This window comes from Drosophila ficusphila, unplaced genomic scaffold, assembly GCF_018152265.1.
Source record: "Drosophila ficusphila isolate 14025-0441.05 unplaced genomic scaffold, ASM1815226v1 contig_256, whole genome shotgun sequence".
Taxonomy (NCBI): Eukaryota; Metazoa; Arthropoda; class Insecta; order Diptera; family Drosophilidae; genus Drosophila; species Drosophila ficusphila.
The window spans coordinates 40497-53868 of NW_025064156.1; the positions used below are offsets into that span (position 1 = coordinate 40497).

A 13372-nucleotide genomic window follows, 5' to 3' on the forward strand; every position below is an offset into this window, starting at 1 on the left:
TAGCAGAGGCCGCAGCAAAGCAAAGGCGCAGTGGCAAAGCAGTAGCAAAGCAGAGGCCGAAGCAGCGCAGCGGCAGAGGCAGACAAAGGAGAATGCATCGATCGAGTTAAGGGAGTAGAAAAAGAGTAGTGGGGATGACGATTGTGAGAATGTTGCAAAATTACATGTGTTAACCAATATGTGAACCAAATAATTAAAGTCTTAAATTTTTAGAAATTAAGCTGTCGTACGCTCATGAGAATTTAAATGCAATAATAAGCTCTCCTTTTTGCCCATTCAACATGATGATCAGCATCAACCTCACCACGTTGGAAGGCCTTTCATCGCTGGAGTAAACAATGAAGTTTGTGAGTACTATACGAAAGTTGTCTACCGCTTATTTGTATTTATCTTCTCAAAATTATTGAGCCGATCCCAAAGTAATATTGAGGAAAAAAAAAATAAACCCTTTGATGATAGCTATTTCTGAATAGGCAATTCTATTAAGTTCTTGTTGTTATTCTTGCACATATTATATTAAACCTAGAAAAATAAGAACCATGATTTAAACATTAAAATATTATTGCACATTCTCCCCAATTATAATGCTTCCCTGAAACAACGTTATGAAACCACTGAAATAATTAAAACGTTAAGATCTGTTAAGAAAAATTTAGAATGTAATCAGAAACACCACTCACTAGGAGATAAGATGACTTATCGCTATTCCGTATTGTTAAATTTGATTATGAAAGGTATTGGATATATTAAATTGTGAATTTTGGAATCTGAAATTATGAAGTGCCAAGGTTTTTTTATGCTTTCCTGGATTGACATGGCAACTTAAAGAAATTCGGAGGAATCTTTGGGTATCTTCTAAAAGAAAAATTGTTATAGAGATCATGGTTGGGTTGGGTAGAGAGCGACAACGAGAGTCGAATAACATCTGAGACCTCACGTCGATTTTCATATTTAGTAGTCCACCTTTTTCTGCAATTATTTGAATATTAGTACTTGTTATGGACCTTTGAGATATATTTTTTTGTGAGAGTTAAGTTCTCCTTTTGTAGTTTCCGCAGGAATCCTAAAACTAAAAGTTATGTGAATATGGTAAGGGACGGCAACAACCCACCCCACTCGCCGAATGAGCTTAGGCACCAGAGGTTTCCGCCCGCCGATATTCCCAAACCAGGATAGTGTGTGAGAGACGGGCTAACTGTCCAGTGGATAGCATAGGCCCTGAGCATTCGTCATATACCGCTCCCCTCCACAGACACGTTGCGCATTACAAGATTAACCATTTTGAAGTCTAGTGCAGTTTTCATTGAAATGTTGTTCGCATCGCAAGACTTCGGGCAACTGCTGGCTTTGCTGATCTAAATTCCTCAGTTTCCCATAATTTCTTAATACTGGCAGCTAAAAAAGATTTATGATTTAGCTTATTTTATTTCCCTCCAGAAATGATCCACCCAAGTTTGGTGTTCTGAAATGTCCGGGGTCATCTATACTAATACTAGCAAACCCGGCGAACTTTGTTCTGCCTTTTTTGGGAAAAATTACAAAAATAATCAAAAACCTACATTAATAATTAATTTTTGTTTCTGTATTTTGGTACATAGGCGTCGATCAAGTTTTTCTTCCATGTTTCATTTCTTAATGATACATCTGCTGAAGATTTCTCGAAGCAATTGCTGACTATCGGCAATGGTCAAGTACCTGTCGATGAATCGAGCGGATTAATATCATTTCCAAATAATTTTTGTAATTTTGTCTCATTAAAAGAGGAACTTATCAACAATGTATTTTCAAACATTATTTCTAACTACAAAAATAAGGAATGGTTGAGTGAGAGAGCAATTTTAGCGGCTAAGAATAAAGATGTTGACGACCTGAACTACATAATTCAAAATAAGATCATTGGAACAATGCATTCATTCAAATCTATTGACTGCGTCACAAATACAGATGAAGCCACCAACTATCCAATTGAATTTTTAAACTCTTTGGACGTGCCTGGTGTAGATCCAAAAAGGGGTCTACTGCTAATGTGGCCCTGTGCCACAAGCAACTTCAGAGCAAATATCAATAATATAATTGAAGGCCAACTTGCATAAGCGGACGGGACAGACAATGTAATAATAAGTGCGTGTGCTTCGTTTCAGTTCTTTTCTCAAGTGATCGTTATAATTTTCCATATTTGTTCTTAAGCTAAGCGCTGGCATAATTGCGCTTGTATATGTAAGCATGCAAATCGTAGATAACAATAGATAAATTTTGATATGCAAGAGAGATTCAAGTGAGAGCGACTATTTAAGAGCGTAATGTTAGCTTAAGAGTAGTACTTCAATTCGAGCGTAACATAAGAGTATTGGCTTTGGCTATAATTACATATAAATATATATCTACTAAGTAGGACTTCATGAAATGACTTAACATCGGCCGCGTTGAACGACTGCAAGGCTTCAAAATTCATTCACAGGCAAAGGAGCTAATCGACGTATTGATCGCTTAAAAACGCCAGATTTAGTTCTGACGACCGCCACGCGAACTTTTCCATCCTCGCCTTTGATGGCCTCCTCGATGACTCCTATTAGCCACTGTTGAGGCGGACTGTTGTCCTCGTGGACCACGACGATGGTTCCGATTTGTATATTGTGGCTCTCGCTTAGCCACTTCTGTCGTTGTTGCAGGCTCAGGACGTAGTCTTTTTGCCAGTCTACCCAAAACCGTTGCTTGACGGCGGATATCAGTTGCCATCTCTTCAAGTAGCTCAGTTTGCCGTCTGTTACTGGCTGACTTGACACGAATGGCAGCGCAACGAGCGTTGTTCCGACCAGCAGATGAGCTGGGGTTACTGCTTCGCCGTCGTTTGGGTTGGAGCTGTCCACGACGATGGGCCTCGAATAGAGAATGGCTTCGACTTCTACCAAGACGGTGTTCAACTCGTCCTGTCGGAGCACTGCGCTGCCCACGGCCTTGACCATTAATCCCTTTGCTGATTTCTCGGCCGCCTCCCATAGGCCGCCAAAATGGGGCGCTCGGGGCGGGATGAACGAGAAGGTGATCCCACGCGTGGCTGCGAACTCCGTTATGGCATCCTGGTTGGCAATGAAATGGTCCCTGAACTCCTGCAGCATTCGGGAAGCACCGACAAATTTGGTGGCATTGTCGCAGAAAATTTTCTGGACACGTCCACGCCGGCCAACAAACCTAGACAAACACATAATAAATGATTTAGATGTGAGGTCTGAAACAAGTTCTATGTGAACAGCTTTAGAGGAAAAACAAACAAATATGGCAATATACATCTTTACCGCTGACTTCCCTCTAATTCCTAAGGTTACGAAAATTGGACCACAAAAGTCCACTCCTTCGAACGGCTTCGAAGGCCTATTGCCGTGAAGACGATCAGCAGGTAAATTTCCCATTATTTGGGTTGCCAAGACTGGCTTATAGTGAAAACAATGTACACACTGCCGTACAATGCTATTACACGCTTGACGAGCGTTCACCAACCAAATTTGCTGCCGAAGAATAGCCATCAAAGCACGTGGACCTGCATGACAATTTGAACGATGCAAATATTGTAGATATATTTTAACGAAACGGCTATCTTTTGGCATGAGCAACGGGAACTTAGCATTGTGTGGAACAGGAGCTTTCAACAAACGACCGCCGACTCTAAGCAGCCACCACACATGCTTGCCATCTTGATGAGGATACAAGAATGGATTTAGTTTCTGAAAACTTGGTTGTAACGTCAAAGATTTATTTAGCCTCGCAATTTCATTTGCGAACTCGATTCGCTGCAATGCAGACACCACTGCTAAAAACGCTGAACTCAGTTCTTCCGCTGATGGCACGAGTGAAGTCTGTTTGTGCGATTTTCCATTGATAAATCGGAGCATATATGATACGATGCGCAGAATTTTCAAATATGACGAAGATTTGTCAACGAGGTCCAAAAAGGATTATCCAGTGCATCGGCCGCGATCAAGACTGTGGCATCCTTCCGCATCTCTAGCACAGAGAGATCGTTGGGGGGTTCTAGGTGGTAGTTTACTGGCCAAGAGGTTTTATTTTCCTGTAAGAAGTTTGGGCCCGTAAACCAGATTGATTCCCTGAGCTCACTAGTTGAGCAACCACGTGAAAGGATGTCCGCTGGATTCGCGTTGGTAGGCGCATGACGCCAGACAGCTTGTGAAGTCAATTCTTGAATTTCTGCTACACGATTCGCAACAAATGTATTTAGGTATGATGGGTGCTTCTTGATCCAATACAGCACCACCTCAGAGTCCGACCACAAAAAAACGTCGTCCACTGGTGAGTTCAACAGATCCCTTATTTCACTCCATAGCTTCGCCAGTAAGTGAGCAGCGCATAATTCCAACCAAGGCACAGACTTGGTTTTGAGAGGTGCCACTCTCGACTTGGCTGTGAGCAATCGTGTAAACGTTCCCTTCCGATGCTCCACTCTGACATAAATGCAGCAGCCGTATGCTCTCTTTGACGCATCGGCGAATCCGTGAATTTGGTATTTAATATTTTTTCTAATTCCGATATGTCGAGGTATGTTAAGCGAGTCCCTTCCGATGCTCCACTCTGACATAAATGCAGCAGCCGTATGCTCTCTTTGACGCATCGGCGAATCCGTGAATTTGGTATTTAATATTTTTTCTAATTCCGATATGTCGAGGTATGTTAAGCGAGTCTAGATTCGAGAAGCAATTAGTCACCGATTTTAATTGCTCAATTAAATCTGTGGGCAATGCTTCATCCCAATCTAACTTATGCAGCCAGATTTCTTGAATGAGAATTTTTGCACGAGTAACAATTGGACACAATAATCCAAGTGGGTCATACAAACGTGCTACAAACGATAGAATAGACCTCTTAGTCGGCACAAAATCGAGTGAAAGATGGTCTGCGGAGTATTTGAACACATCACTTCTGGGATTCCAAATCAAACCCAAAGTTTTGGTGTCTTCTTGCGACCCAATTGTAATGGACGCATCAGAAACTTGGAATTGTTGGCAGTTTGAAGACCATTTGGCTAAACCAAATCCAAATGGTTTTAATACAGAGTCCAACTCCTGCTGCAGTAGCCCTAATTCCTCTGGCGTTTCTGCTCCCGCTAATAAATCATCGACATAAAAATCATTCGCAAGTGATTTCGATGCTAATTTTTGCGATGTTGCGTGTATTTCACTCAAATATTTCAGGCACCGGATAGCCAAAAAGGTGCTGACGCAGTGCCGTATTTAACAGTGTTCAATTGATATATTTGTAATTGATCTTTCGGGTTTTCTCTCCAGAGGATTAATTGAAAACATCTCTGGGTCTCGTCAATTTCCACTTGACGGTACATCTTAGTGATGTCTGCAGTAATTGCGTAAGGATTCAATCGAAAACGAAGCAAAGTTGCGTAGAGAGATGGTTGTATCGTTGGACCAACCATAAGCGTGTCATTAAGCGACATTTGTGATGACGTTTAGCTTGACGCATCGAAGACGACTCGCAACTTTGTTGAAGAGCTTTGCGGTCTGAGCACACACTGGTATGGGATAAAATAATGTGGCTCACTCGGGACTGTGTTACTGATTGCACTCATATGACCAAGAGAAATGTATTCTTTCATAAAAGAAATATACATGTCTCGGACTTCCGCTTGTTTTTCCATTCGCCTCTCCAGGCCAAGAAATCGCCTCTTAGCTGTCTCAAAGGACGAGCCAAGACAAGTCGGACTAGATTTAAACGGCAATTTAACACTTAGCCTGCCCGAAGGTAATCTGTTCACAGATTCAGTGAACGATTGCTCGCAAAGTAGCTGTTCTGGGGTATATAAATTTGGATTCGCAGTATTTGGAGCTTGCTCCAACTCCCAGAACTTTTTAACAATTGAGTCTAACGACGATTCACCAGTTGTACTTAATAACGTCGTTGAGCAAGCATTTGCATCTGGTGGGGCTTTACAACGACCAGACACGATCCAACCAAAAACTGTTTCACGTAAAGTTAAAGACTCTTGTTTACACCTCAGACGCCCATCTTTAAGAAGATCGAAGAAAGCGTCTGCCCCAAGCAGCAAGTCTACGCGTTGCGGCTTATGAAAAAGGGGGTCAGCGAGATCAATATGACTTGGAATGTCAACATTTTCTACAAGCCTTTCGGGTTGATAGGACGTGATAGATTTTAATATACTTAATTCAGTCATCGTTTCAAAGAAATTCAAACGAGAGGCAATATCAGTTTGAACTGCATGCCGAATGGCAGATTTTGTCTTGCCTTTGCCTACTAAATTTATATCTTTGCGCGATTTGGGTAATTTCAAAATATTGGCCAGGTTTTCGGTAATAAAATTGACCTGGGACCCAGAATCTAAGAGTGCTCTGGCCATATGGTAAGATCCCAACTGATCTTTTATTTTTACAACTGCGGTAGCTAATACGACTTGGTCAGAATCACTAGCAGCGAGATTGGCGGACGACACTTGACTAGATGTCGAAGTTTGTGCTGGTGGAGCTTGAGATTCTATTGCATACCTATGCAGTAAAGTATGATGCGGCTTTGAACAGACTCTGCAAGTGCTCGACTTGCAGGTAGTAACTGTGTGGCCTTTTCGTAGGCAATTTATACACAGGGGGAACGATTTTACAAACTTAAGGGGTTATATACCTTTATCATTTTCAAAAAATTCGAAAAATTTTTTATTGCTTTATCTTAAAGAACAACTCCTTGAGAACATTTTCCCAAATTTTCATAGAGATTCGAGCAGTAGAAAAAAGTTACAGCGCTCCTAACCGCGCGCCTCGTAGCGGCCCGAAACTGAACTTGAAACTTTAAACGCGAATATCTCGAAATGGTGTTTCTTGAAAAATGACTTTGCGGTGATAACGATTGGCGGAAAACTACTAAGCCGATTTACTTCAAATTTTTTTTTAAATGTTCGTAATGAAATTGTCTTGTGCTTGAACGATCGACTTTTCACGCAAAAATTTTTTTTCGCCGAAATGAATTTTTTAGTGAAATTTCTAGAGACCAAAAAGCTCATTTTTAGCATAAAACGTTCCCGTATGCATAAAAAAATAAAAAATTTTTAAATCGTTCGTTCAAGCACAAGATATTACTCTAAACTAATGAAATTTTTTTACTTTTATGGTCTCAGTTGACCGGTTGGACCAGGAGCGTTATCACCGCAAGGCTCTAAAAAAAAAGGTCTCTAAGGGAAACAGCCACCCCTTAAAAACTAATTGATATTTTTCCACAAAATTTTGCACAAACATAGTTAATAAAGTGTACTATCAAAAAATGAAAACACCCGTGTAATTAAATTATTGCTACATACCTAAAAAAAAATCCGAACTTTCCTCTTTTTCTTCGACAAAAAAGGTATATAACCCCTTAAAACGATTATTGCATGGGATAGCAGCAAAGGAGGAACAAGATTGAATGAAGTGATCATCCGATTTGCAAAACGAGCATTTTGGATTATGCTGTTCATTTGGCTTAGCCACTGTTAGCGACGTTTTTCCTCCCTTTTTTCCACCATTGCGATCATATTTTTGAGAGGTGCTGGTACCTTTTATTAAGGGCCTTTTCGCAATAATCCCAAAGTGGCAGTTTTGTATAATCTAAATTCTCCTCCCATTTTGACCTAGTCGTAGAATCCACCTTGCCCATAACTAAGTGTATTAGCATAGCGTTGGAGATCTGTTTGTCATTTCCTAAAGACAACAACGACTCATACACCGCTGTTACTGTGTCTATCAACGAACGCAGTGAAGACGCAGATGCTCCATGCATTTTTGGAAGGTCGAATAACTTTGAAATACTCTCAAACACAATCAAGCAACTGTTATCGTAAACGTTTTTTATGGCAGCTAATGCTTTTGGGTAATTAGCATCGGTTACTTGATACGATTTCACCGTGCCTAAAGCCTCTTTCTCTAAGCAAGACAACAAATAGTTAAATTTTTCAACATTTGAAAGAGAAAGGTCATTTTCAACGAGGTTTTCGAACAGTCCTATAAAATTCTTATATTCCGAATACTCCCCACCAAACCTTGGCAGTTTCATATGGGGCAGTTTTTTGCTCTGAGCAGGAGTTGACCCTATCATGGTTGAATTCGCATGATTGTCTTTAATAACGTGTTGACTAGTGCCTTTGCTTTTAAGCAGAGCCTTTGTAGTTGCACACAGGTCTTCTAGATCAGCTCGAGAAACAAGCTCGGTATTAATGTCATCCAAATCCTGTTGAATATTAAAGGCTTTTCCTACATATCGATCCAGTATTTCCAAGCGGCAATCAATTTCAATTGGGTCGACGTACCCTGAGTAATTTTTAACTGTAGTTTTAATACGCTCAATATCAGCAACAACATTTTTGTATTGATCTAGCAATGTATCAAGGCGACCCAAAGTGGTTTCCCCTAGCGATTTTTTTTGACCTTTTCCTTTTTTACCCGTCATAATTGTACAACTCTGCTCCAATAGCAGCCAACAATTATACAAACAATTTAAATGTAAAAAAAAAACAAACAAAAAAGGAATTGATGCAACAACAAGTGTGGTCAAATGCTAGTAAGCGATGCACACGCCTTATGCCAATTTAGGTATGTGTGTGTGACGAGATGTTAAAATTTAAACTTAAATGGCCGAATACCACTAAGCAGTACACGGACTATATATAACCTATGTGTGTATGGCGAGATGTTAGAATTTAAACTAAAGCGGCTGAATACCACTAAGTACTACGGACTATATATGTGTGTGAAAAACAATAAGCGTTTTTATTGCCGAACGAAAACTTGTGCGAAGGCAGTGGTTAATTCTTTGATGTTTTATTTAAGTCAAAAAAAGACGAAAGCGAACGAAAGTTGCGGCGGTGCGCACGAAAAGGAGTTCTGATTTCAACTGACTTTAATTTCATATAATTCTCTTATGCTAACATAAAGTAATGAGCGGGAGATCGGCGGCCGAATTCGCCTGAGCGAGAAAGCTTTATTTACGCCCCGATCCCCGCTTTACACGAACATCAGAGAGAAATCTCCAAACACCGCCCCCTCTGAAGGGACGACGTCCTTCAGGACAACGTTGGAAGAAGCGCCAGCCGATGGATGGCTCGCCTGAAGGTTCCCTCTGCCGTCTTGATGTCCGCCACTCGGACCTTCCCGTCAGCGCCGACGTGCACCGCTACTACGCGCCCGATCCTCCACTGCTGGGGCGGCAGATTGTCCTCGCCGACGACGACGAGAGCTCCCACGACGACGTTTTGGACCTCCTGGTTCCACTTTTGCCTCGTCTGCAGGCTGGAGACGTACTCCCGGGACCATCGCTGCCAGAACCTGTGCCTGAGCGACGAGACACTGCGCCATCTTCGCAAGCAGGTCGGGCTGATCTGGTCCGGGAGTGCCGACGGTGGTGGAGCGACCAGCGGGCCGCCGATCAGGAGATGTCCGGGTGTGAGAGCTTCGCCGTCGCTGGGGTCGCTGCTTAGCGCTCCTATGGGCCTCGAGTTCAGCACCGCCTCCACGCTGGCGAGGAGAGTTCCGAGCTCCTCCGCGGTCAAGAGGTCGTGACCGACCGTCCGAAGGAACAGGTGCTTTGCAGACTTCACACCTGCTTCCCATAGACCGCCGAAGTGAGGTGCTCTGGGCGGTATGAACGCAAACTCGCATCCTTTTCTTGACGCGAATGCTTCGATACCGCCCCCTGCTCCTCCAGACGGGCCCGGAACTCTCTCAGGTGCCGATCCGCGCCGACGAAGTTGGTCGCGTTGTCGCACCACACCTTCTCCGGAATCCCGCGACGACTCACGAACCTTTGGAAAGCCAAGAGAAATGCATCAGTGGTAAGGTCAGACACTAACTCTAAGTGGACCGCTTTGGACGCAAAACACACAAACAAGGCCACATATGACTTGTACGGTGGTTTACCACGGATGCGATACGTTGTGCTAAATGGCCCACAAAAATCGACGCCACAGATATTAAAAGGGCGGAGAGCTCGGAGTCTGTCTGATGGCAAGTTCCCCATAATTTGCGTCAAGAGCTGCGGCTTGCATCGAAAGCAGCGCATGCACGAACGAACTGTTCTGCGACATACGTCTTGAGCATTGACCAACCAGACTTTCTCTCGCAGGAGACTCACAAGAGCTCGAGGGCCAGCGTGACAATTTGTAACGTGCAGATACGACACGTAGGTTTTAACAAACTGTGAGCTTTTTGTTAGCAACAACGGAAACTTGGCTTCGTACGGGATAGGAGCATTCAATAACCGACCACCAACTCGCAATAATGTCGAAGAGCACCAATCTAATTTATTTTCCTGCACAAAAGGATTTAGCTTTTGAAGCTGCGTTGATACCGGTTTTTTCTTTCGAATTTTGCCTATGTCGTCACTGAATTCGTGAGATTGGATGACTTCTACGATTTTCTCGAACGCAAAATTTAATTCTCTTGGCGTAATGATTTTTTCGAAAGGCTGTAAAACTTCCTTACACTTCCGAATAAATCTGAAAACCCACACGAAAACTCTCAGCAGCTTCAGGTGCGACGAAAAGGACTCGATTTTCTGAAGCAGGTAGTTGGGCTCTGGTGTGACAACAAGAGTTAACGCCGACTTGCGTAACTCACTCGACACAACTTCTGCAGGAAGTTCGAAATGCTGATTTACAGGCCAACTACTTTCTGTGTCGAGCAAAAATGACGGCCCAGCGAACCAAATGGACGTTAAAAGATCTTCAACGTCACATCCTCGAGACACTATATCCGCTGGGTTAACTTTCGTGGGAACGTGTCGCCAAATTGCGTTCTCCGACCACTCTTGGATCTCAGCTACTCGGTTTGAGACGAAAACGGACAACGACGAAGGATGAGTTTTGATCCAATGCAGAGTGATCTCGGAGTCGGTCCATAAGACCACTTTTTTGATAGGGCAATTTAGTAATGGCCTTACACGATTCAGAAGATCTGCTAGAAGGTGAGCTGCACACAGCTCAAGGCGAGGCAAAGTTTTCGTCTTGAGGGGAGCTACTTTGGATTTGGCAGTCAGTAATGACACTTTCAAACCTTCAGCAGTTTGAGTGCGAACGTAGATGCACGCTCCATATGCTCGCATGGAAGCGTCAGCGAAACCGTGGATCTCAATCGGGACTTGCGGATCTGTATGAACGAATCGCGATACCTTAACTTTGGGCAGTTGCAGCAGAGTTGCCTTGAAGGCTTCCCACGACGTTTGTAGCTGCATCGGTAGCGACTCGTCCCAATCTAATTTTCGAAGCCACAGCTCCTGTAGAAGCATCTTCGCCTTCGTGACCAAAGGACACAACAGGCCCAGTGGATCGAAAAGTCTCGCAGTCACGGAGAGTATGTTTCGTTTTGTCGGACGAAGATCCTGGAAAGAGTCATCCAACCGGAATTGGAAGTAATCTTTACCAGGTAACCAAACCACTCCAAGGGTTTTAGTCACATCTGAGTCAGCCAATAATGGCATGATAGCGCTGTCAGATGCGGAGATCTCTGGGCAGTTCGAAAACCACTTTGCCAATTCGAAACCTGCCTCTTGCAAAACCTGAGAAACTTCCTCACGAAGGCTTTGCAGGTTCTCAACGCATCCGGCGCCTGTCAACAAATCGTCAACATAAAAATCATTCTGAATGACCTTTGCGGCATTTGGATACATAGCTTGCGCCATCTCTCCAAGCCGCATTAAACACCGGATTGCCATGAAGGGTGCTGGCGATGTTCCGTATGTCACGGTATTTAATCTAAAGATCTTCAGAGACTCAGAAGGATCTCGTCTCCACACTATGAGCTGATAGTTTCGGTCAGCTTCGTCCACCATCACTTGGCGATACATCTTTTTAATGTCCGCTGCAAGGGCGAACCTGTGCATTCTGAACCGAAGTAGCGTCGAATACAGCTCCTCTTGAATAGTGGGGCCAACCATCAAGATATCATTCAACGCAACCTGCGTCGATGTGCGGCTTGAGGCATCGAACACCACTCTCAACTTGGTTGAGGTGCTTTGAGGCCGCAGCACGCATTGGTGCGGAATAAAATAGTGTGGACCATCTGGAATTCTATTATCAGTAGAAGACATATGGCCCATTGACGCATATTCCTCCATGAAGTCCAGATACATTTTCTTTAAGGAAGGATCTTTGGACAATCTCCTTTCCAACGACAAAAATCTACGTTTCGCAACTTCATACGAAGAACCAAGAGAATTCGGGTCAGATTTGAACGGCAGACGAACCGAAAATCTCCCGGACGACAGTCTTTGAGTATTCTTCTCAAAGTGTTGCTCACAAAGTTGCTGCTCAGGAGTATGGACTTTAGCCTTAGGCGGCAAGTCCTCCACAGACCAAAATTTCTGCAGGGTTGTGTCGATTGACTCCAACGGTTCTTCCTGGCAGCTGAGATGTACCGAATTTTCTGCCTTAATTTTGGTTTCCGAGGTACATCTCCCTGACACTATCCAGCCGAGAACAGTTTTTTGTAAGATGGGAAGTTCAGGCCCCTGCTTTATCTGGCCGACTGACAGAATTTCAAAAAATGAATCTGCGCCGATAAGCATGTCTATTTTTTGGGGCTTGAAGAAGAATGGATCTGCCAATTTAATATTTTCCGGCACCCTCCACCCGCTGGTGTTCACCGCTTGATCCGGATGATAACCAGAAATATTCTTTAAAATATAAAAATCGGACGACAACTGGCTGCTCCCTACCCGCGACTTCACTATTGTATTTATTTTCTTTGTTGCTTGGGCATTAGTTTGACCAATGCCCCGCAAGCTCATACACACATCCTCTCTTTTAATTTGTAGTCTCTGAGCGAGCTCGTCGGTCACAAAATTTATTTGTGAACCAGAGTCAAGCAACGCTCGAGCCACAACAAATTCGCCACTTTTCGATAATACGCTCACGATAGCTGTGGCAAGAATGACTCTATCCGAAGCAGTCGCATGCAAAACATGTGAAGTGGATGGAGTCTCTTGCATGAGCGTGGGCTGAGGAGGAGGCGGCAACGCGAGATTTGTCTTAGGCGAGTATATGTGCAGCAAAGTGTGGTGTGAAGATTTGCACACCCTGCACCTGTTCGATTTGCATTTCTTCACCGTGTGACCCTTGCGAAGGCAGTTAATGCATAAGGGCACTTTCTTGGCAAAATCGAACCTCTGCTGCACTGTTAGAGCTGCGAAAGAAGCGCAGTTTCCTACTTGATGCTCTGCTGATGTGCAAAACACACATAAAGAAGCGTCGTCCCTGGCAGCGATCAATGAAAAACTTTTATTTCCATTCTTCTTCGGAATAGTCTGGCTTGGCTGAACATTTTTCGGCTTGGAAGCCTCTTCGGCGACCATGTGTTGGTATCGCCTGTCCAGAGCCGAC

The 13372-nt window shown here is 43.5% G+C and overlaps 1 protein-coding gene across 1 annotated transcript; it reads right to left on the reverse strand.

Moving 5' to 3' along the window:
• Positions 1 to 2441: 2441 nt before the first annotated feature.
• LOC122319851 lies at positions 2442 to 3407 on the reverse strand. The gene is made up of 2 exons (XM_043207651.1): positions 3286 to 3407; positions 2442 to 3189 (listed from the first exon to the last, which is right to left on the reverse strand). Exons 1-2 carry the CDS (start codon positions 3405 to 3407, stop codon positions 2442 to 2444), a joined length of 870 nt encoding a protein of 289 aa, XP_043063586.1.
• Positions 3408 to 13372: the final 9965 nt, after the last annotated feature.